This window comes from Thunnus maccoyii, chromosome 22 (assembly GCF_910596095.1).
Source record: "Thunnus maccoyii chromosome 22, fThuMac1.1, whole genome shotgun sequence".
In the NCBI taxonomy this organism is placed as follows: domain Eukaryota; kingdom Metazoa; phylum Chordata; class Actinopteri; order Scombriformes; family Scombridae; genus Thunnus; species Thunnus maccoyii.
The window spans coordinates 6,831,196-6,855,618 of record NC_056554.1 but is presented as its reverse complement, the minus strand read 5'-3'; the positions used below and the strand labels follow the sequence as shown (position 1 = coordinate 6,855,618).

Below are 24,423 nucleotides of genomic sequence, written 5' to 3'. Positions count from 1 at the left end.
ATGTGCATTCATACACATACAAAAAAGCACATGTATTCAAAATGAGTACCTGTAGTCTTAACTCATTTCTATGAACAGTAAATGAACATGCACACTGAAAACACACACATACACACACACACACACACAAACACAAACACTCGTACAAAGTCTCGATCTGATGCACACACAGTAATGTCCCTCATGATTCGCCCTGTCTTCTAGCCCTCACAGGTCCAGAGACAGCTCCCCGGAGGGAGAAGCAAAGGGAAATAAACTAGTGGTGGTCATCATGTGATGAGCGCAAAGCTAACATATACAAATGTATGCATTTCTATTTTCGTCTAATCTGGGGATGAAGAGCTGGTGAGAGAAAGGATGTGTTGTGCAATTGCCCCCTCTCTCTCTCTCTCTCTCTCTCTCATTCACTCATTCTTACAACAAACAGATCAAGTCCCTGTTTGGAGAAGGGACACAAACACACACATACACACACTCTAAACATGAGAATACAAAATTAACATTTGAACAAAAAAGACAAAAATGGCCTCTTATGTTTCATACATCGTGGTAAGCAACTAAAGAAAGAAAAAAAAAAAAAAACCAAAACAAACATTGTGCAGACTGGTATATTACTGACACAAACCAACCATCACATCAGTCACTCAGTCATTCATACACATTCACAAAAATATTCACTTCTATAACTAACCCCATTTGTTTGATTTTTTTTGTTGTTTTTGTTATTTCTTTTTTAGGCAAGTGCAAATCTTCAAGTTTTTTTATAATCCATTTTTCAATAGCTTTACTTTTTATATAAAACGTAAAAAAAATGCTAAACAAGAGAAATATCAACAGTGTTTGTCTTTCGAGAAAGGATTTGCTCTCTGATAAGGTTTCAACTAAAGGTCCCCCTGACTTTGAAAACCTAACAGCCCGACCATTCACCCCACCGACTGTTTCACCGCCCCCTTCCAGTTCCGATGCACATGCGCACAGATGATGTGTATGTACACATACCATATGCGCATTGATTCTGAACACACGCATACATACACACATGAAAAAAAAAAAAGAAAAAAAAAACTATTCAAATCCCATCTCAATAAAGTGCATTAGTTCAGTATAAGGTGCTTAATCTTTTGAGTGCCAGAGGATACCCATCTTCCTTTTAACCTCACCCCCCTCTCCCCTGCTCAAGTGATCAACTGGTGCAGCAGGGAGCCCTTTTTTTTTTTGTTTCTTTCCAGAAGAGGAAAGGGTGGGAGGCGCAGATCCAGGCGCCTCCACCCTGCACCTCCCCGTCATGCTCGCTCCCTTCCTACCCCCACCCCCTCCCTCCCCCGTTTCCCCCAGCAGTGCACATTCGTCATCAGGTTTGTCTGATTAAAAGACAGAAGGCCTCAGGTAGCTATTGCTGCTGCGCTGCGTCACATCAGTAATCCTCCACCATCTCCATCTCATTCAGGCTCAGACAGTCGCCCGCGTTGTGGAATGAGTACCCTGCAGGGAGGAGGGGAGGGGAGGGCGGAGAGAAGAGACGGAGAGAGAGAGCGGAGTGAGATCAGAGGAGGATGGGACACAGGGGAGTTAAGAGGGCTGACTTAAAAACACTGAAGGCAAGGGATAAAGATGCAATCAAGAAAATATTTGAAGAGTTCTGTTTGACTGAGTGAATGTGAGAAGACGCTATCTGAGACGACAGAGTGTCATCATTAAGGATCCATTTGTTTATGTATGATTTTAAATATCAAAAAAAAGGTAGAAAAGGTCACATCTAAGCCAAGTAGGGAACATGTGCTGGACAAAAATCAGTATTATGCAGTGGAAAACAAGAGTGCACACTGAATTTTAGTACAGATTTAATGTTTCAACCGGCACAATCTTCAGACTTTTAAGAGAGGTTGTAAAATTCAGTGTGTGGACGACCTCTTTTCCCCACAGTTTTGTTGTATATTTGAATAATATGGCTGTATTTATACCACTAATCCAATATCCAACATCTACCTATATCACATTTGTTTCGCCACCTGTTTACATCTACTTCAAGCACGAGTCATATCCCATTCTTACGCTTCAAAACATCCCGGGAGTACTTGAATAAACTTCAGACATAAGCCTGCTCTATAAGCACAGCCTACTCACCACCTGGAATGGGTGCAAACAAGTCTTCAAGAAGGTGCAACACAGCTGCTTCACAATGCTGCACTCCTTGTTTCATCCCTTTTATTACTCTTTTTGATTCCAGGTGATTATTACATTTTCCATTTGGGCTTGTTTGGTGTAGTAAGTGTTACTTTGGTGTAAAAGTGTGTTTTATTTGTGTCAGATTGTTGCTAATCTGCGGTCTTATCAATTAAACATCCTACTCTAATGAGGTTAGTGTCTGTAGATTCAGACCGTTTACAGATGCATGGAAATGGCAAGGTCACATACCTAAGATGCTGGGGTCAGAATGCAGCATCATGGGCTGTTTCTTCTTCATCTTTCCCCCCTGGTTGTCATAGAGACCAGCCTTGCCCATGTGGTTGGCTTGGAACATGGATTGCAGGGTGCTTGGATTCATACCTCGCATTGAGTCCTTAAAAAAAAAAAAAAGAAAAAAAGAGAGGAGACCAAGGGAATTTAGTCAAGATGGAATTATGGAGGTTTAAACAAGAGTCCAACATTTTAACATCACATTGCAAAAGACAACTGGTGGAAGGAGACTGCGATTGCCTTTCAGTTACCAGGTGACTAACTTTGCTTTCTTGGCTTGAATGAGTTTTTTTTTTTTTTTAAAAAGACACTCTTCCATTGCCAAACTTTCTTTCCCTTCTGTAGGAGCCTTTGTGTTAGCTCATGTTACTGTTAGCAAAAAAAAAAAAAAAAAAAAAAAAAAAAGGCACAGCTGTAGTTAACAGCAGTGACGAACACACACACAGTGACAATCACTCTCTCTGCCTCACTGACAGCTCAGTGTTTGTGTGTACAGTATATGTTTGGGTTTACCTGCAGAGGGAAGTTCATGTTCAATCCAGCCACTTCCTTTGATAACTGGGATTATAAAGAAGAGGAGAGGAGGAATTTATATGAATAACCCTGTCCAACACACTTAAAAGGTTTTCTATTTTTGGAATTTTAAAGCTATTAATAGTATTTTAAAACATATTTCATTATAGTTGAAAGTTAAGAGACTGACCCTCATGTCAAAACTGCATTCACAAATATGTTCTCTTCATTAACAAAAAATATAATAGCACCCATTTTCTTATTAAATCAAACGTACAAGGCACACATCACTTCATTGTCACCGTTTGTTGTCATTTTGGATGTTTTAATTACATGTTACTGCAAGGCAGCCTCCTTTTTCATGTATAAACAGAACTGAAGAATATACTACTTCTCAAATGAACTATGTACACACCTCACATGTTTGGGTCATGAATCAGAACTGTAACCTCCAATTAACTTACAAATATGTGATGTTTCAGCAGATAACAGGTACAGACAAGAATATGAACAGCAACCTTGCTCACTGCATTCATTGCTGAGAAAACCCTCACTGATTTTCCAGTAGACAGGTGAAAACTAGTATCTAAACTTTTGCCACTATAATTCTTCACTTATAAGAAAAAAAAGTCTGTAGTAGCCTTAAAGTGACATTCATTACTTAAAAGCATATTTCTTTGAGATGAAAAGTCACATTTGACACGGTGTGCTTAGTAAATGGAGTGACTTTTGATTCTTAAGGAAAGGTCTGATCTCTAGTCAGTCTGCAATGATAGCAGCCATCAGCGGACATGATAACTACACATACTGCACAGTGAGAAGGAAGTCTGTGCCAGAGCTTTCAGCCAGTAAACTGGCTCTTTTCCCTTATTTGTTTAGTTTGGGATCCTGAACTGAGGGGGTGTATCCAACAGGTTATGTTTCTGACATATGCTGTTCCACACTTAAAAAAAAAACAAAAAACCTTTTGAGCACAAGCCTACCTGCTGCTGCTGTCTCTGTTGGTTGGCTTTCTGTTTGGCACGTCGCTCCAGAAACTGTTTGGCGAACTCTTTGGCTTCCACTGTGTCCCCTAGGTAGGACCGGATGAAGTCCAGCACTGCATAGGGAGACTCCACCTCCTTCAGGTATGCCACAATTGTGGCAACTAAATAAAAAGACATGCATTAACAACTCGTTAACACTTTTAAATTCCACCGAGGAGAGAGCTTGTGTAAATATTAACACTATTAATGTGTTGCATTTAACAATCTATGAACTCTCCGCACCCTTGACGTTGCTAAATACATAAAAGCTGAGTTGCTTACCATCCAGAGAGGAAGAGGAGTTGTTGGCAGAGGTGTTGAGAGCGTGCAGCATCTGTTCACACCAGGTGGTGAAGCCGTCCTGAGGCTTCATGCCCTGCAACAGCTTCAGCAGCTTCTCCTCCTCTTCTGTCCGCTTACGACGCATCATGTACTGATCACTGCAGAGGAGGCACAGGGTTGAGTCCATATTTATTATCTTTCCTTCAATTGAAAACTATACACATAAAATATTATAATGTTATTTGCCACAGTAGGTGTTCAATCTTGATGAAAAGGTGCCAGAATTTGGATAATTATGTAACTTTACACTGACACAAAGATATTGGTTACAACATCAAGCCATGGGTGCAAACTCAGAAGAGAAGCTACAGCATTTACAACGGGCCACTCAATATTGCTTGGGCGTACATAAACATGCACTTCACTTCATTTAATTTCATCTCATGTACCTGAGTGATGGGCTGCTGCGGCTGTTCTTCAAGCCCATGTTGTTGTTGCTGTTGCCACGCAGGCCGGCCTGGTTCTTCACAGCCTCGTCCCACATGCCCATGGTGCCTGAAGAGACTCCACTGCTGCTCTTGCTCTCCATACTTCCAGGCCCGCCCCACATGCCAACACCCTCCACCCACTGCCCTCCAATGGAAGAACTTCCCATCGACATGCCGGGGTGCTAGAAACAAGAGAGAAATCAGGCTGATCATTATGACAAACAGCATTTCTATTCACGTTGCCTACGATATACGTTCCCTATCATTATTTCTGCGTGAACACTCGAAAACGTATAATTTAAGTTGCTGAAACTCACGCGATCTCTTTGCTGCTGGGCTCTCTGTTGTTGCTGCTGTTGCTTCAGAAGCCTCTCGGCCTCCTGCTGCATTTCCAGCAGAGCAAGAGCCGGGGGCTTTCCTGACTTGGCGAGCCCAGAGGAGGAAGCCCCGCTCCAGCTTGAGCCGCCTGCCCCAGGCCCCTGCTGCTGGGGGGCCTGCTGCAGCAACTTCATGATCAGCTCCTGCTGCTGACGACACTACAGGAAGATATGACAACACTCAATAACTGTAATCCTGATTTATTACTCACCAGTAATCTGTGTTCCTATAATAATGAAGCTATATTTAATATAGTAATATAGAGATTACCAATTGTAATCTCTGAATTAATGATATAAACACAAAAAGTAAAACAAAACAGCATCTAGCATGTTTCAGCTTTTCACTTTTCCAAACACAGCATTTTTAGGGACTTGAGGGCATTCTTGGTTCTTCTGATAAAAATCTAAAACAAACAATCCTTATCTCACCTGCTTGCGTCTGAAGAGCTCCTCCTCCTCCCTCCTCTTCTGCTCCTCCTGTTGCCTCCTCTTCTCCTCCCTCCTCTTTCGCTGCTCCTCCTCCTCACGCTTCGCCCTGAGTTCAGCGTCTCGCCTCTCCTGCTGGAGCTGAAGGGAATACATCATCAAAGCACAGAAATGAGATTCCGTTTTGAGTGCAGTTATTGCTGCTAGCAGTGCTGATAACTTCTAGATTTGTCTGGTAACAACTAAAAAAATGGTTTAACTAATTTAGTTTAAAATGTTCCACTATTGGATTAAAAATCCAGTAAAAATTACACGACCAACTGTGTAAAATGATACATATGTACACCATACAGTTTAGGTAGTGGCAGTAAATCTTAGCAAAGCAAAGGCAGATGCTGAATTTGTGTCCTAAGGATGAAAATCTCATGGCTGAACTCACCTTTTGAAGCTGTTCGAGAGTTGGACCCTGAGTAGAAGGATTCATTGTTATGTCCCAAAGACTGGCTTCACCGCCTACATGGAAATAAAATTGGAGTCATTTTTAGCATCATAACTGTTCGTGTGTTTTCACTGCTTACGTGCATGCACAACAAATTAAAGTACTAGATCGTACCTGACGGCTGTGAAGCTGAGGTATGCATGTCCCACATGGACCCTGTATCTGGCACTGACATCGACCTGTTCATCGAAGGCATCATACCCTGCTCACTGCACCTGGAACATAAGAAGCAATGCTCAACGGGTAAACTAAAAATCATCTGAAAAGAAAAGAAATCTGAAGTTTTATGTACAAGTCAAAATCTCTTCTGATTTATCTACATTCTTTCACCTGTTAATGAGCTGGAATAGCTGCTGCTGTTGGAGCTGCTGATAAAGAGCTGCCGCTGCCAGCTCCTGTTGCTTTTTCAGGCGCTCCTGGTCCAGGTTTCCCTGAAAAAGAAGAAAAGAGATAGTTGCCAGTCAATATCATGCATTTCCAAAACACAAGATACCAGTTATCCTTTCATAGTGGTCTGCATCTAACAAAGAATTGAAAGTGTTAAGTTTTCACAGTGGCATTTTTAACAGATTGTCCAGTCTTTTCTAAACAGTTTTTGTTTTGTGTCTTCTCCATACAGAGATATGTTATAATTTCAGCTTCTAGGAATTGTGTGTTTCCCCACACTTATATAGAAAGTAACAGGCTGTCATAGATGCACAAACATCTTAATACCTGTGCCACATTTAGAGGCAGTCAGGGACATAGTACCATATCTGTAGTGTTACAGTGTTGCACTGACTGTTGGTATGGAACCTGCCTTGTTCTGCTTTACCAATTTGAAGCTTACAGATATCTAGTGACTTTTACTGGAGGCCACTGAAAATCCAATTCATGACTGTAGTTTGAGTATTGATAACTCTCCCCACTTCCTCTGGACTTTTCCTACTCACAGACGTCAGGAGAAGAATTAATAAATTATCACAATAAACATTACAAAAGCAAGTTTTGTGTCATAACATCAAGTGGGAACAATTTCAGAATCTTGTACAAATGTTGTGTAACAGAGAATGTTGGTCTTTTTCTATAACATGTTATCTTTCTATACAAACTGAACTTAGATTGACTTAACAAGTCTATTACCGTGACCTGTCTATCAATCTTCCCTCTCCTCTGCATCCTCCCCTTCCCATCCTCTATGTTGGCTGAGCTCTGACTCACAGTCCCGGCGGGCCCCCGGGTGGGCTGCGGGCGCTGCGTTGGTGGTGGCGGTCTCACCAGCAGGGGCGGCGGGGAGGGCCCTGGGGCGAAGGGCACGCGGCCCCACATCTTGATGACGTCCCCCAGGGGTTGGAAGCCCTCGTCACAGCCCCGCTTCACCAGCAGGGTCATGGTGAAGTAGCCAGCCTGGAACCACTCGCACATCTCCACAGTGGTGAACGGACCTGGTAAGTAGGCGGGATATAGAGAGACGGGGATGAGTTTGCGAAGCCATGACTATGAATCAATGTGTTGTGTGTGCATGTGTGAGTGTGCAAGGGACTGCAAATGCCACAGTCTGAATGTGTACCCTGGATCTCTCCCTGCGGGTCCTTGTAGAACCACTTCATGGCGGCCTCATGAGATAGCGGCAGAGCGGCTGCTGTGTTCCTGCTCTCCTGCTGCTGCTGCAGAGCCTGGGTGAAACACTCCTCCTCCAGAGAAGTGTCCTGAAGTGATGCCACCATCTTCTCTGCCTCCTATACAAACACACATAGGTTGCCATGACACCACATCAATTTAGCAGGCAAGTTTAGACTGAACATTTAAGACATTTAGCAACTTGAATCTTTAATTTTAATTTATCCTCATAGCTAAATGCCCATTAGATTAGGAGATACAGTATATTGTGCAGTGCTGGTATCTTGGCCTCTTGGTGGTGCTAGAGGTGCTCCAGCATTCATAATCAAAGTGCAGATGCTGGCAATAGTGTTACAAAAGTGTTTCTTCCTTTCTAATTTAAGCATTTTATTATTTTGTTACCAAATGTCTGAGACACATCGGCACATACAGATTTATTCAATGTAATGAGTCTAGATTGTTCTGTAGCGCAGTAATAACTGGCTGCAGCCGACCCCTCAGGAAAAGACATTGCTCAGTGGAGTTAATAATATTATTAGACAGATGCTGGGAATGTGCCTCCTGTTTTTTCCCCTACCTGCTGCAGGTGTTTCATGCCCTCATCGTCCTCGGTGTCTCCTCCAGACGGTGGGAGGAGAGGAGCAGCAGAGGAAGGGGGTGGGGGAGGCAGAGTGGAGGAGGTGGAGGCGCTGGGGCTCAGCTGGGCCTTGGAGCCCCCTACCGGAGCCACGTCTGACACAAAAAAAAAAAAACAAGAACAAACATTGGTAAAACAATGGGACCTATTTTTGGTATTTCTATTTAGGGGATAATGATGTTGGATGTGAGGGGCAGAGCCACCTACTGGCTCTATATCTGATACAGCAAGAACACCAGGTTCAGTAAACAAGATATTAAATGACTGGGGCTAAACATATTGTATATCAAACCAAAATATCAACGTGGCTGAATTTCCTCTCACACTCACTGCTCGGAGACTAAACGAGCTTGGCTGAATGTACCGGGTCACAAGCTCCACAGTAACAGAGCTAGGACTTCGGGATCTGTCTTTTCAGAATAGAGTAAATATACAAACACAAGTGTTTGGATGGTGATAAGTGTTTGGGAATCAACTCATTGCAACATTAATATAAACAAGAGGTTGCTTCAGCACTACCAAAAAGCACTTCTAGGTTAAGATTATAGTTGGAAAAAATTTTGCCAAGCAATTAATTACTTTTCAGAGGCTAACTCAACATGTAGCTTTTGTCAAAGAGATTGCTTCGCAGTTGAAACTTTAACGCTGCTGAGAACCAGGTTAGGAATAATGGTGACATTCCTGTAAGGCTTTTACTGTAAAGCAAATGCAAGCATGTGACAAACAATGAAGACTTCAGTTAGCCACTGAATTCAAACTTGCTGGTCGAAATCTTAATTCCAGTGACAACAGGATATTATTAAATGGATATTCGATACGTAGAATATGTTTTCTGACATCATTTTAAGTTCATTTTCCAGCAAACTAATCATCAGGCCCAATACTTTTAGCACATACACCAGTTAGACTGTACCAACACACTTAAATTTGCATCACATTTCATATTATAGTTGTAATATCAAACAAATGTATCACGCAGTCCTATTTCACTTTAGAACAAGGTTAAACTGATAGGTACATGTACAATAAATATGCCTAAAACACAGATAGAGTTAGGTGTACCTTCACTAGGCGTGCTGCCGGCCTTAACAGGGTGGCTGTTGCTCAGCTGGGTATTGTCCACCACTGGGCCAGTGTTGCTGGGTAGGAGCTCCAGAGATGGAGGGGTACAGTGGGTTGGAGGAGAGGTTGAGGGTGATGCTGGCTTTGTCTCCCCATCAACCACAGCAGAGCCGGCTTCTTTACTCTCTGTGGAGGTGAAGAGTGGAGGAAAAAAAACAACAACTTGTGACTCTCTGGGCTGGTAATCATCTAAGGGTAACTGTATGGAACAAGGTGCAAACACATTCTAAATGATCGAATAAAGAAAGATTCGGTCCTTCCTCACCTTTATCTTTGTCTCCTTCAGCGCTGTTCCTCTCGATGTCAGCGAGGCTCTCCTCCTCTTCCTCCTCCTCTATCCCCTTAAACTCTAACTCCTCCTCCAGGATTGTCTCCTTGCCACCCTTCTGAAAGAGGAAGACCAGGAGAAATAGAGTAAATTAGAATGGGACAAATTTTCATGGACTTTCATGAGGGCAGACAGAAACAGGATGACCTATCCTACTCCATTCAAAGAGTGGGATTGAAAATAATATAATCTCCAGTTTTCCAACTACACACCTTCATAGGCATGAAAGCTCCAGACGAGTCAAAAGTGCCCATCTCCCCGTCTTCCTCATCTGTACACCACTCGGGCAGGCCGTCCCTGTCGTCCTCTAGTCCCTCACTGCCTGCACGCCGGCGGCCACCACCGTGACCGTCAGAGTCCCGGAAGTCGAAATCAAACTTCCTTCGACGACTCTCACCTGGACCACCATGGTCCCGCCAGCCTGCTGAGCGAGGACCACCATCTGACAGAGAGAAGAAATGGATCATGGTCAAGTTAAGACACAGTCAGAGCAATAATCACAAGGGTCACTAAAATATCAAAGAAGCTGAGAGGTTTCCTCCTACGCAGAAAAGAAATAGAAACAAGGTTTCATAAGAGAAAGACAGAACCAAGGTCCCTCTCTTGCCCAGATAGTCATGTGGTAAAGTCTTGGGATGTGCTGCATCTTACCTCCTGGGCCTTTTGCTCTATCATTAACCAAGCTGCAGTTTGGATTGAAACTTAAGGAGTTTAAGTTTGAACGTGGTGTTTACAGAAGGTCATGTGGTTTCTTAAAACTGATCAGTGTTTCCTCAGTAACTATGGAAGCTTAAAGAAACACTTTTTTTTAGCTGAAAACTCTCAAGCTGCTGTTCCTTGTAGAGATCACTTCACTACCACTAGATGTCACTACAGCTAACTATTAGAACTCCTGTGCATTTCATACATTTATTTGATTTCAGCACTGCATTTGATGTAACCGTCTATGAGCTACTCTAAATAAGCCTTTTGCGCATGGCTGTAAACCATCTGTGGTCAGGTGGGTTAGAACATTGAACAGTAGTATGGGTCTTATTTGAGGATGATTTGGCCTTACACTGGGCATCAAATCATTTTTATTGATTTAAACAGAAGCCTTGGGAGAAAATCTGATTAAGATTGGATCGTTCAGAACCAATTAGTATTAAACATGTCAAAGTCCAAATTTATTAGTTCTAGTTCAAAACATGAACATATGAAAAAAACTGGCTCACATTCAGTGTAATTATATAGAGCAGGTTATACTAGATGATACCTAAATGGGCTGTTTAAAAAAAAGTCCTGTGAAACAAAAAATGATCTGCAGAAGCTTCAGATAGTTCAGAATCAAGCAGCACATCTGGTCATGAAGTGTTCAGAAAAAGAGGTTGAGGAAATGTAGTCGTTTAACCTGACTCTAAGAAAAAAAAAAAACAAGCCACATTTCTAAAGAATGACCTTCACTATGAATAAGCACTGTGACAAAACTAAACAAGGAACAATGGATATAGTAGCTCTTCCACAATCCACAAATAATGCTTTGAAAGAAAATGGTTTTGTACACGGCAGCTATTCACGGAAATAATTTACCTTCATTTATTAGAAAATACCTGAATAAAATTACCTTTAAAAAAAAATAAATAAAAAAAAAAAAAAGAGTTGAAGAGATTCCTAATGAGTCATAGATAGATTTAAGGCTATTCTGGCTCATATCAAGTTTATACATTTCATACAGTATAATGGTAAAGCTGTGAAATAAAAAGAAAGAAAATTACAGCATGGAATATTACTGTGTAGCCTTCAGTATTCACTGAATGATCTGTGTTGGTCAGTTATTTAGGGAACTTCCAGTTAAGCTATAGTTGCACTTGTTTCGACGGAGCAATCCCAATGAAATGAGCAGCAAACAAGCTGTTAAACCATTAAAACAACCAGTTTAACAAACACACTCTAAATTGCAGCTAAACTAAGCTAACAACAACAACCGTCCCTCCGCACTGGTGAATAAAATCATATCACAAAGGTGTGTAGCCTGCACATCCTGCATTTAAAAAAAAAAAAAAAAGGAAAACAAAACACAAAGCCTTTGTTTTTTTCTCGTGTATAGCTTTCATTTTCAACACACAGTTTGAGGCAGTACTACAATAGATAGACAAATGTTTGTATTTATCGTACCATCCCTGCGGGGTCCAGCAAGTCTCCAGTTGCTGCCTGGCTCCCCCTCGTCCTCCTCCTGCTCCTCCCGGAGGGTGCGCCAATTATCGCTGTCAGCCCTTGTAAACTCCTTCCTCCCTGGGCCCCCGGGACCTCCTGTCTCCTCAAAGCCAGGACGCCCCACCTCCCGCCGCAGCGGCTTCTCAAATCGACGCTCACCCCTGAGGAAAAGAGGGAAATGAAGAAAAATCTATATCGGCGAAGTGATAAACAGAGAAAAACAAGCCCAAAACATTAACTAATTTGTGTCCTAGACAAATCTGACCACCAAGAACATGCATCTCATCATCACATATCCCATATTTATACATTTGAAACAGGCTCGTGGAGAAAAACTGTTTAGGAAATACAATAAACAGATACTCTAAACAGATAAGAGAAGATGCCTGCAAAAGTGAGATAAATTAAACAGTGAGAACAAAAAGCTACAAAAATACCAGAGAGGATTATTCAGGTCATTAATTTGGATGACAGCTCCTCTCAGCAGTGAGGATATAGGCTTTTACTATGCAAAGGAGTGCTTGGAGCCATGACTTGTTTAACCTAACAAACACTCCTGCAGGAGCGTGTGCTGTTTTCCTTACCGGTCATCCCAGCTCTGGCTGCGATGTATCTCTCGGACGCTGCGGCCAAAACCCACCTCCGCATCTTCAATACTTCTTTGGTAGAATCCACCTTCACCACGGCCTCGGCCTGATTAGACAAACACACAAGTAGGTGTTGATGTTTAATATAATCAACGTCTGAGTGAGACAACTTGAGGTAAGCCGTTTGAGAAGACTATGGTGTGTGTGTGAGTGTGTATATTGTTTCTCTCTCTAGCTCCTCATTTGGCTCTCTCCCTCTCTCTCTCTCAAGACAAATCAGCCTTACAAAACGCTTTTATAACTTACATTTTTTAAAAACACACAACTATTTAATTACCTTAAATCCCCTTCAAGCTGCTCATAGTCGCAGACACCAACATGCACACAAATTACAAAACCCACACAGTACCATTTTTCTCAGTTGCGTCCTTGGCTGTCCTGAACCGGACGGCTGGTGTTTACATTGGCCGTTCATATGAGTAGAGTGCTGTGTGTGCACAAGGTGAGTTCATAAGCCCAGTGGTTTTAGGCAGGTGTGGCTAGACAAAAGGAGGACTATTTAGACAGGCCAAGAGGAAGTGTGCTGCATCAAGATGGTAGAAGAAAAAGGGGAAATAAACACTTCAGTGGCTGGCTTGAATAAACTGTTTTACTTTGTCTGGATGACAGCCATATAGCTATTGTAGTTTCAGCCAAAGGCTTTGGGCAGCATTTCTGTTACTGTTGGACTTGTGTTAGCTTTAGTGCAAGTGGTTGTGGATTTATCATAACTGCACTTAGGCTGAATCAATGCCGTGCTTTATTTGTTCCTGTTCTTTTTTCTTTTCTAATGGGTGTCTGGGTGACTTTTTTTTTTTTCTTTTTCTCTTTAGTCTTACCTCGACCGCCTCGTGTGGCCCCTCGTCCTCGCACCACTCCAGCCGGGGCAGCCCCACCCACCCCTTTTCCCATGAGCCTCAGCACCGCCACACTGTTCACAGACATGGAGAAGTTCCTCTGCAGAGAGAGAATGGAAAGAGCAAAAGGGAGGAATGTGAGGAATGTCAGCTCACAGCCACATTTGTCAACCAATTGAACAGCTCGCTTCGGAGCTGAGGTTGTATCACGGTGAGATACCACATGACCGGTTGAAATGGTTCAACTTTTGCAGGTATCGGTGTATCTGTGAGAGTGTGTGTTTGTGGCTGACCTGCTCCTCCTCAGTGAGAGGCACTAGTGCCAGTGGCTGCATGGGCTCATCTTGCAGAATAGCAGCAAACTCCTTATCCTGCATGTCCTCTGGGACCTAAACAACAACAACAGGCATTTAAGAGAACAAACTTAAAACTTTGGCAATGACTGCGGAAAAACAACACTGACCGACAAACAAGTTCTCATCTGAGGATGGGTCTGTTTGTAATGCAAGTGGAAGTCAACAGTTAAAAGCAATATACATCACTGTAAGCTGCTGCGGTTCAGAAAATGCTTGATCACTTTTAGCACAAATGACTTCCTCAACGTTGCTTAAGTTCAACAAAATCATCTTATTCTGTGGTTCTGTGAGAGAGTTTTCCCACTGACCTTGTTGTCTTTGATATAAAGTGCTAACATCTCCTCTCGGCCGTAGCGATACTCGGCCAGCTTGTACTTTGGCATGGCGGGGGAAGGAGGGGGGGACGTCACACTCCCCCCACTGGACAGTGCACGGAGCCTGGGTGAAGACAGGTATCAGTGAACGTTAGTAAAACGTGTTTTCAACATGAATATTTCTTGTATGAATCTCACACCGTCTGACGTCTTAGCTTTGTGTTATGAAAGGCATGACTTTGCTCAGAATGTTTTTTTTCCGAACTTAACTGCAGAAAAATGCAAATAAGTAGAAAATATTCAATAGTATCAAAATACAAGACGAATCGACTAAACCAATAATCAAAGCTATTAGTCAGGTGTTTAAACAGGAAGGTACTATTCTAAGATTACAGACTGAACCTTTAAAGCTGCATGTTTGCAGTATTTTTCCTGGCTACTGACTTGAGCTAACGTATAATGCAGAAAAAAAAAATCACTTTCAATAGCTTTTGGTGTGAAATCCCCTGCTGGCACAGAGTACAAAAAAAAAACGAAGGCTATTGTGTAACCGCAATAGAATTCCTTTTAATGTGAACTGGAAAAAATATCTAATAGCATCCATCTTGCACCAGGGAAAAAAAGAATTTACTAAATGTTCTGTAACAAATCAACCATCCTCCTACGCAGGTCCCCCGGAATACACTTGGCTCGACACAGATGATATATTAGCTTTCCAATCTCAAGATTTCATTTTAAAAAGCTATTACTAGCAGGCCAGCGTCCAAGGCCTGCTGTTTAACAATGGCTCCATTCACATGCCTCTACAAAGTGTGTCATTGACTCACAGCCCCACATCAAAACCATATGTACCTCGGAGATGTGTAGGTGGGTGTGGGGTGTAAGACGTAGAGGTAATACTGATGAGGGAAAGAAAGCATCATGAAAGACTAGTTGGTAGCATGTGGCAAATCAAAGAGGGTAAAAATAAGTAGAACAGGGACTAATATGCATAATAAGAGGAGAGATGAGGCAACATGCCAGTGGGTGGGATACTAAGAAATATTTTTGCATATTAGTACCCACTTCACTTGTGTTTACTTTAACCAAATTTAGCTTCCCTCGCTAGCAGTACAAAGCATGGGATCTACTGATCACCCACCTGAGCCATAGCTCAGATTGAAAACCAGCTGAAACCAGGAAAAAAAAAAAAAAATCTTCCATACACTTAAATCTATATTTCTTTCATGATCATTCATGAGAGTCTTATATAGCAAAGTTTGCCCTCATCTATGTTACATAAATTTAAATTCCTGGCAGACCGTTTTTACTTTGAATTCTACCTCGATGACTAACATACTTACCGGCTCAACTGCCAGCGAAATCTCGAATGGTTAAAATAATTTTGGAACCCTAATAGGCATTAAAAGACTTGTAAACACTCTGGCCAGACAGCTGAATGTGGTCAGCACATGAACTGGCCGCTCTATAGCTGCATTAAAAAAAAAGGGTACAGGGATAAATGTGTGCTAGAAGGGCCACTGAGAGGAAAGCAGCTGCAGATGTGTAAAGAGAGAAATATTCTGCGAGGCTGGCTCTGCACCAAGAATGCATACAGCAGTCACAGGCCGTTAGAGATGGCATGCTACCAAACTGGAGACTACCCCTCCCATTAATCGCTACACAAACATTCGCTGAGGAGGAGGAGAAATAGCAGGGAAAGAGACAGAGATGGACAGGAAACTGCTGTGACCGTACCTACATTTTGACTTCAGGTAAAAACATTATCGCCGCTGTTAGTAATTACAAGAGAAAACAGTCTTTCAAAGCTATGACTGAAAGCAGAAAAATGCATATATCAAGCCATTAAACACTAGAATATTATTGTTATTTCCATGTGGTTACTTGTTGTGATTTGCTGGTATGCATTTCATCCCCCATGATGGCATAGCAAAGGACTGAGTGTTGGTTGGTCTCTTGGTCCGACGCAAAATATGTTTAATAGGGCTGGGAGCGACGATAACTTTCATTATCAATTAAACCCATTCTTTTCTTAGTTAATGGTTATGTTTATAAAATATAAGAAAAAGTGGAAAATTCCAGTTTCCTACAGTGCAGGGTGAAAGCAGCAAATTTTAATTGCTTTGTCCATTTGACAAGCTATTTGGCATTTTAATTGAAAATGACTCAACCAATTAATCAGTTATGTTCACTGACAAATCAATTAATCATCTAGCTGTTATCTCCATAAATACGGGCCATTTTTCCATAACATTTGTTATTGAAAGTCCTAGTTTTCAGAGGAAACTCAACTCTATATGTAACAGAATAACCTTACATATGATTCCTACTGATTTTGACAACAACTAGTCGGAATTTCTCTTTGACACTTTGATCTATGATTAAAAAAATAAATAAATAAATAAATAAATCAAGGCCTGATTTCCATGACATTTGCTGTGAATATCTGTAGTCTCCGAAAGATGAATCCCAGTCTTCTTAATGCCCTGACTTGTCCTTTACTGCCACTATCAGGCAGTAATGATGAATCTACACACAAGATATCTCATAACACAAGTACTACATTGCCTTGAAATTTAATAAGCACATTCAAGAAGGCCATTTATCATCAAGAAGTTATAAAATACATGTAACTCAATGAGTCTTCAAATGTTGACAAAAATCCAGCCAGTCGACATGATGGCTATCACATGCATTTTCTCCTGGGTTTTTCTTCGCTATGTGTTTATGGAAATGTAAAGAAATCTGATCAATTACCATTCTGGGCCGAAGTTAAGAGTCTCAGCAGTCATATTCCTCACGTCCACACAGAACTGAGTATCTGAGGAGGAAAAACAATTCTCTATTTTAAGTTGTAATACATGTATGAGCAGAGAAATAAATGTGTTCCAAACAACAAAAATGACGAATGTGCCATCCACCCACCACTCAACTGCCTTACCCTGTCCAGATGATCGGAGCAGGCTGGACTGGGCTGGACCAGGCTAGAGCTGGCTGGATTTAGTTAGGCTTAGGTGACTAGAAGGCTGAGTGGTGCTTAAGCTGTGGTCACAGAGCTCCCCAAACACACAGACACAAAGAGAATAGCTGCCAGTTTCAGGTGCTTGAGGAATACCAGGTTATCAGGTCCTAACTAGGTAAGGAAGGGGGTTCGACAATAGTTTGGAGAATGGAAGCTCCTGCTACTCACAGCCGAAAAAGGTTGTTAAACATAAAAAAGAAACGAAAAGAACCTTGGAAATTAACGATGGAACAAAATAAAACACTCTTGCTAGTAATAATGTTTTCTCTCTCTCTTTTTTTTCTGTTTTTTTTTTGTTTTATATATATATATACAGCAGTTATATCTCACATTAAAGTTAAAAATATGAACTGATTCATCAAAAAGGTAACGCAGGAACGAAATAACAGCCGAAACAATGAAACAGGCTGCTGGAACAGCTGCCAAGAGCAGACGCGACTCGCACTCCTCTTTCTCCTTTCTCTCTCTCCCTCTGTGCCTTTTTCTCGCGCTCCAACTGAAATGTGGATTGACGGAGACCCTCCAGGTAACTCCTTTATTTCCTGTCCTCCTCCCTTTGCACCACTGGAAAAAAACAGAGTTTGAGAGAGGGGATTAGAGAAATGAAACAATTAAAAGAAAGATGGAAAAATAAGGTCTGAACCATACACTTAATAAATTAACTGCCCGTGAGATGCATTTTCACAGCTTGGCAGTCTGCCTATATCGTGATAGGAAAGGAACTGTAATTTGATTTTCCTTTGTGCAGGATTGACATACTATTTTCAAGGCAGCGTGCCTTGGACTCACTGAAAGGCAGCGGCCCAGTTTGATCAATCTGTTATAGCACACTAAGCTGAGCGAACAACACTGTGGTATTCCTTCACTGAATAAATGTAATGGCAAACTATTTCTAGTCTAGTGCTCAATCGTGGCCCAATGTTTCTGCTTCTCACAGAAGATTTTTCCATACAGAAATTTTAAGACTCTATTTCAGTGATGCTGTGAACCAGGTCTTTCTTAAAGCAACGCAGCTGGTCAGGGATAATTCCTGAAGATGTCATGGCAACCAAAACAATATCCTGACAACTAAGTTTCATCAGTTAATGCTCATACATGCATACATGTGATATGAGTATTGCATCCTTACATTTATACATTTTGAACATTTTTCCCCATTATTGTTATGACACAGAAAACATCACTTCAAGTACAGTTAGTACTGACAGATATACAACTGAGAGGCTGGCAGAAAGAAACCTGCTGGCCTGCCAGCTAACATTATCCACCACGTTATACCAATGTCTTGGCTGGATAATTAGGGTTATTTTAAACCTAGACCTTATTTTCCTTCCTTTTACCATCATGAAGATTGTGTTAGTTTTCCCATTCCATTTGCAAGCAGTACTGCTCTGTAACACACAATATCCAGCATGGTATCCACTTGTTGAATTCAAGATGTGATTTAACTGGTTTGCTTTTCTGTTTAATATTTATTTTACAATCTGCTACTTTTCAGTGCGTGGTAGGTCTGATGCAAGAACAAATAAAATATTTAAAAAAACATATTTTAAATTAAGACCTTTTGTCAAGCAAGTTAGTGGGGCTTTTCTGCACATCAAATAACTTTCTGCACAACAATCAGACACTGTAAATTCAACAGAAGATAGTGTAAACCACAAGTTACCAAGCCAGTTTCTCATTACATGAACTTTGTGTTTTTGTCCTCAGGATTAGTGTTTCTCAGCATTAAATATGATTTTAAAAGGGTATCAGGGCTCAATTTTAGAGGCTTAAATAGCTCATCACTAGCAAATTTTTATCAGCTGTAGCCAATTACAGTTGCTCTGTGAGTTGATAACATATCCGATGAGTTCAGATCGGTTGACATGATATATAACTTGCGACGATAGATAACTGTCTTCAGCCAGATGTTTTGTCTACCAGTTATATGGAGGTATCTTTCTCTGTAAATATCTCGGACTGTACTATATCAGATCATTGCGTGTAATGCTGAAAATGAGCAGGACTCTTTTATAGAGAATAAAATGTCAATGTGATCAATGTGATGGAGTAATTTAATTCAAAAGGATTTCAGAGGATTAGCCAAAAACAGACCCTCACATCTGGTTATTTTATCTATAAACAGTGTCTTGACTGAATTGTGAGAAAATCTACTATTTCATGATACATATCAACATAATGATAGAAAATTACATATACAGTGATAGTAGATTTTATCCATCACCCATCCCTACTATGAGTCTTAGCCACTGGCACACTGTCAAAGCCTCTTTGGTGCAGGAGTTACTCAACGCTAATGAAATAATTATTGCTTTAGCTTTGCAAAAATAACATTTTACTATCCAATTTTTTTTTGAAAATATAGACAGAAAACCCAAGAAACCGGTTTCAGTTTTTCAGAAAGAAATGAACCTCTTTGAACTTCTACTGGAACAGAGGGTAACTTAAGGCGACTTTAGCACAACAGCGATCGTCTAAGTTTATGGGATGTCACATTGTTCTAGACACCAATAAAATCTTGGTCACAATCTGTCAGGCTGCACAACATTGATTTGAGGCTGTCAGATTGGATGCTGAATTTTTGATGAATCATAGCACTACGACGTAAATAGAAAAAAGTATATGAAAGCAAAGGCATCGTCAGCTTGCATCATCCATCTGCGCTGCTCTGTTTTAAAATGCAGCAAAGTCACACGAACCTCCATTTCGTTTCACCTCCGTCTTTTGGTTATTGTGTGAAGTGGATACATGAAGGAGAACATGTGTTTACTTCCCCTAAACTTTATTCAAAAAAAAAAACACTGTACTTATGCAAAGTCACACGACTGACCAGCGCACGTTGTCTTTTCATGTCATATTCTGATTGGTTTATTTGTTGACGTCGGTCACAACAGCAGTCACATTGAAAGAATTTGGTCTAATTTGGTCTTCCTCAGGCCGTCTTTGGTCACCAAGGATCCAAAATGGTGGTTGGTGGACGTGTCTCACAGTGCAATCAAGGGCCACTGTTTTGGACTGACCAAAGGTTTTACCACATTTCTCTCACCAATGTAAACTTTGGTCTCAGACAGCACTAAATCACACAGTGAAGGGGCCTTAAGGGTGCTTTCAGGTCTAACCTGTTTAGCTCAGTTATTGGTGCATGCCATTTCGGTACTTAAAAATACAGAAATAACTATATATTTTTTCCTGATATGTCTATTTTTAAGGCTTACATAATGTCTCAACCGTACAAGTTACTGTCCACTCCCTGCAGCTTAGTAAAAGCCCTTTAACACTTCGATGCCAGCTGAATACCATTTTTTAATATGATACATTTTCCAAACTCTGTAGATTTGGGTAATTTTTATGGAAATGCAATGCCAAGCTAAAATTCACAACCATATTAAAGGCAATCACTATAAAACAATTCAACTCATGTGTCTGCCAAAATTGAGCAAGCTAAAGAAGCGACCGGAATAAATATTTAATTCTGAATGACCCCCACATATAACACAGTTGTGCATGCTTAAATATAGCATCAAATGTCATCAATGTCAAAATGCTAGAAAATGTTGCGCCATTTTATGCCCATATCACCCACCCCTACAACATAATACCACTCACACTAGTTAGTGGTCTCTTATGATGCAAATCAACAGTTATTGTAAAATATTAACGGTAACACTGCTTTTTTTTTTAAACTTAATTGGAAGATTATGTTGTAAGAAGTGGAAAAAGGAGCTTCTGATACAACTTGGGACGTTTACTGGCATTATGTTGTATCAGCATTTGGTAGGTTCAACATTTATTTCCATTAAACAATTTTAAAGTCAAATATAACCAACAAAAGATGCTTTTTGATTTTTGACATTTGTCATGAATATAGATGGCAGTCTTGGCTTTGGAAATCTTTAAATAACAAGATCAGTGGATCTTGTGCCGTTTACTGCTACTGTTGAAACTTCTGCAACTCATTATGCCTCATTGCAATCGATTAACACTAGGCTATGTAATAATTACAGAAAATCCAGTATGACATGATTGTAGCAGAGTACTTTAACAGTCTACCCTCCAAGTAGTTCAAATGACATTAAATGACATGACCAATAATACTGCAATATCTGTATGTTTACAACAACAGACAGCTGGACAACTGGATGTCAACTGTTCCAGTTTACATCTATGTTAAAAATATTACTATGTTGAAATATGAAACACTTAAAAATGTTATGTTAAGGGGGTGGGGGGGTTCATTTGGTGTGTGTGTGTGTGTGTGTACATGTGCACTGAAGTTATATCAACCTCTATACTAACATCAATGACAAAACACAAACGTCATGGTGGTAAATTGGGAAAATAAGGTCCAGGTAGAAAAGAAGTTTGTACCATTTTCTTCAAAGCTCTGGTTGCCACAATTGTTTGATGAGCTCCTTTAAACTACTCATTAGAACAATCCTCATGAATGTCTAGGTATTATTTGATATTGCTAGTCATAATGAATAATGTTTTATAATTTAGTGAGCATTGGATTTAAACATGTGCTTTTAAAGCTTTATGATTCATTCATTCATTTATGGCAGTCTTGATTGGAAATCACACCGATTACAGTGAGAAGAACTAGTCAAGACCTAACAGAAATCCAATATCTTAAGAAAATAAATTCACAGCCATGCAACATTTCAGAAAATGTAACTTTATCCTTAACATCTGTAAAGATCGCGGAGTATTACATTACTTAACTCCAGACTCCAGGCCACTACGGGCAAAGAAATGACATCTTTAATGTGTAGTGCCAAGTTTGCACCGAGGAAACTGAAGCAAGGTCATGCAGGAATAATATTATTACCAGAATATTAATTTTCTAATGCATTTGAATATCTGCAAATGTTATGCTCTTCAAAAACGTGGCGGGATACCGATTCAAGCAGCGGGAATGCAGAATGTAAAACAATGCTAATTGCTAACATTAAAACTGTACCGATTTGTAACTTTAAATCGGAAAATGCTAAATTGTTTGCTCGAAAAGAATGCTAACATGCACAAAATAGCTCAAGTTGACATTAGCTACCGTTAATGGTTGCGAGATGCATCTGCGTGTTACATTGTTCGTCTTTCAAAACTAATTACAGCAGGTCGATTGGTGAGATAAGAAACATAAACCGACGGTTACACCAGTTTTTTGACCCACAATATCATATTTCTATTGCATAACAGAGATGGGTTAGCTAGCCTGCTACCTAACCTAGCACAAGGTATGCGTTGATCGTTAAGGCCTTGGCTTGGAGGTTCAAATGACACCAGATATGATGGCGGAGGGGGCGGAGAGAGACTCCCCGGCCTGCTCCGCCAATGTGCGGACGACCACCTCCACTCTGCTGTCGGCGTTTAGCTCGGGCTGCTACAATGAAAACAACCGAACAAAAATAACGCCAGCAACAACAACAGGGTTTTAACTATAAAACAACTCAGTAACAATGCTTTTTTTCCTCGCGACTGTTAAATCCCAACTCATCCAAGCTGCAAGATGTTAGCTTGTTAGCTACCGTTAGCTAAAAGACAAGCTGCAAAGAGGAAACCACGGCTTACCTTCACTGTTTGTAGCTACCAGACCGGCGTGTCTACAGCCAATATATTGTATGCATTGGTCTCTTTAAACACTGTAAACGTATTCACTCGACAGAATCGTACTTTCAGAAAGTCGTGCTCTGTGTTTTATGTATTATTTTTTTGCCCCTCTCCTCCAACGGTCGCTGCTGCGTATCAGTATGTGTCTGCTGGCTGCTGGTCGCTGCTCTTCTTGTTGTTTGTGTTTCGGAAACATGGCCGTCCGTGTGACACCACGTGACTGAACATTGACAAGCGGCTAACCAATGTTGTAGCAGAGCAAACACACCCCTATTTACCCGCCTGGACACTGCTGTGTACCACACTTTGCATTTTCATAAGAAGAGAGGGTCGTAGGTGAATGGGCTTAATTAACCAGTAATCTAAAGTGCGGAGTTCAACGTCAAGTTGATTTAACAAGGCGCACATCGAAAACAGCAAAGTGCCGTCACAGAATAATGAATAGCCTCCCTTCAAAGTTGTTTCATGAACTTTGCAGTCAGCGACAAAATGCTCGAAATGCATAAAGCAGGAATTTTGAGCAATTAGCTCCCAGTACCCTTGAAAGTGAACTGAATGACTGGAAAAGCATGTTGAGTGAGGAATGACGATTCAGTTAGGCAGTAGTAAGATTTAGCCAGCAGAGGGCGCTGCTGGATAACAGAGGTGCTGGGGGAATACAATGATTTTGGACTTTGTGCACTGGGCCATTTTTTTGAAATGGGGCCTTTCTTTACATAAACATCCATGAAGACTACGTTAGTATTGAGAAAAAGAATGTATGTAATGCTCTTTTGAAAGAACCACAAGTCAAGTATTTGTATAGCCCGATATCCCAAATCAAAAATTTGCCTCAGGGGGCTTTACAGTCTGTACAGTGATACAACATCCTCTGTCCTTAGACCCTTGATTTGAATAAGGAAAAACTCTCTAAAAAAACCTTTAAGGGGGGAAAAAAGGAAGAAACCCCAGGAAGATAAGCAAGGAACAAACCACCAGAAGTAGGAACAGTTTCTCCTCCTTCACGGTCACACTTATAAACAGTTAACTCACTGTGGCACTGTGCAATAACCCTAAAAAGACTATAATACCCACTGTACCTACAAATTGTATATATTTATTTAAGTCTGTAATATAAAATGTGCAATACATTTCACTCACTACTGTATATCTGAACAGGCTGTATGTACTGTACATAACCATCTACTGTATGTATAGAAAGTAATGCCTTTTTTTAATAATACTATTTAATATTAAACTCAGCACTCCTTGCACTTGTCACTTTTTTGCACTATTTCTATCTTGTTTACAGTTCACAGAAACACTTGTACATAGTCATTCCTTGTGTATATTTCTGAAGACTGTTGTGTTGTTATTCTCTGTAAGTATACTGAGAGCCACTGAACCAGAGCCAAATTCCTTGTATGTGTAAACATACTTAGCTAATACAGATGATTCTGACTCTGAAGGAGGACTTAAGTCAATGAAAATACTGAGGAAATGTGCAAATATTGAAAAACTACTTTTGTTGTTGCAGGTGTGTATCATCTGGATAATCATAATTCAGTCTGGCACATTTTCAACATAGAAACTGTGTGGCTGAGATAACTTTTGGTAATAATATCAATTAGAGTTTTTTTGTTTGTTTTTGTATGTTTAAGAAGTACATTGACATGTCTGAATGTGTGTGCGCGCGCATCAGCAAATACT

The 24,423-nt window shown here is 40.7% G+C and overlaps 1 protein-coding gene across 6 annotated transcripts; it reads right to left on the bottom strand.

The window, feature by feature from the left end:
- Positions 1–1,325: 1,325 nt before the first annotated feature.
- On the bottom strand, positions 1,326–23,253 carry gigyf1a (GRB10 interacting GYF protein 1a). Of its 6 annotated transcripts, none has more exons than XM_042401106.1 (25): positions 22,696–23,251; positions 17,044–17,688; positions 16,860–16,923; positions 14,097–14,226; positions 13,726–13,821; positions 13,415–13,532; positions 12,534–12,642; positions 11,911–12,110; positions 9,969–10,198; positions 9,694–9,814; positions 9,369–9,554; positions 8,247–8,401; positions 7,620–7,788; positions 7,193–7,494; positions 6,401–6,501; positions 6,185–6,285; positions 6,011–6,084; positions 5,575–5,712; positions 5,083–5,301; positions 4,727–4,947; positions 4,278–4,435; positions 3,954–4,117; positions 2,971–3,015; positions 2,416–2,560; positions 1,326–1,482 (listed from the first exon to the last, which is right to left on the bottom strand). In XM_042401106.1, exons 3-25 carry the CDS (start codon positions 16,892–16,894, stop codon positions 1,415–1,417), a joined length of 3,285 nt encoding a protein of 1,094 aa, XP_042257040.1. In that variant the 5' UTR covers positions 16,895–16,923; positions 17,044–17,688; positions 22,696–23,251; the 3' UTR covers positions 1,326–1,414. The 6 variants fall into 6 exon arrangements, with proteins under 6 accessions (XP_042257040.1, XP_042257041.1, XP_042257043.1 ...); XM_042401107.1 differs by having other exon boundaries at positions 7,199–7,494; XM_042401109.1 differs by having other exon boundaries at positions 7,271–7,494; positions 22,696–23,250.
- Between the last annotated feature and the right edge of the window lie 1,170 nt (positions 23,254–24,423).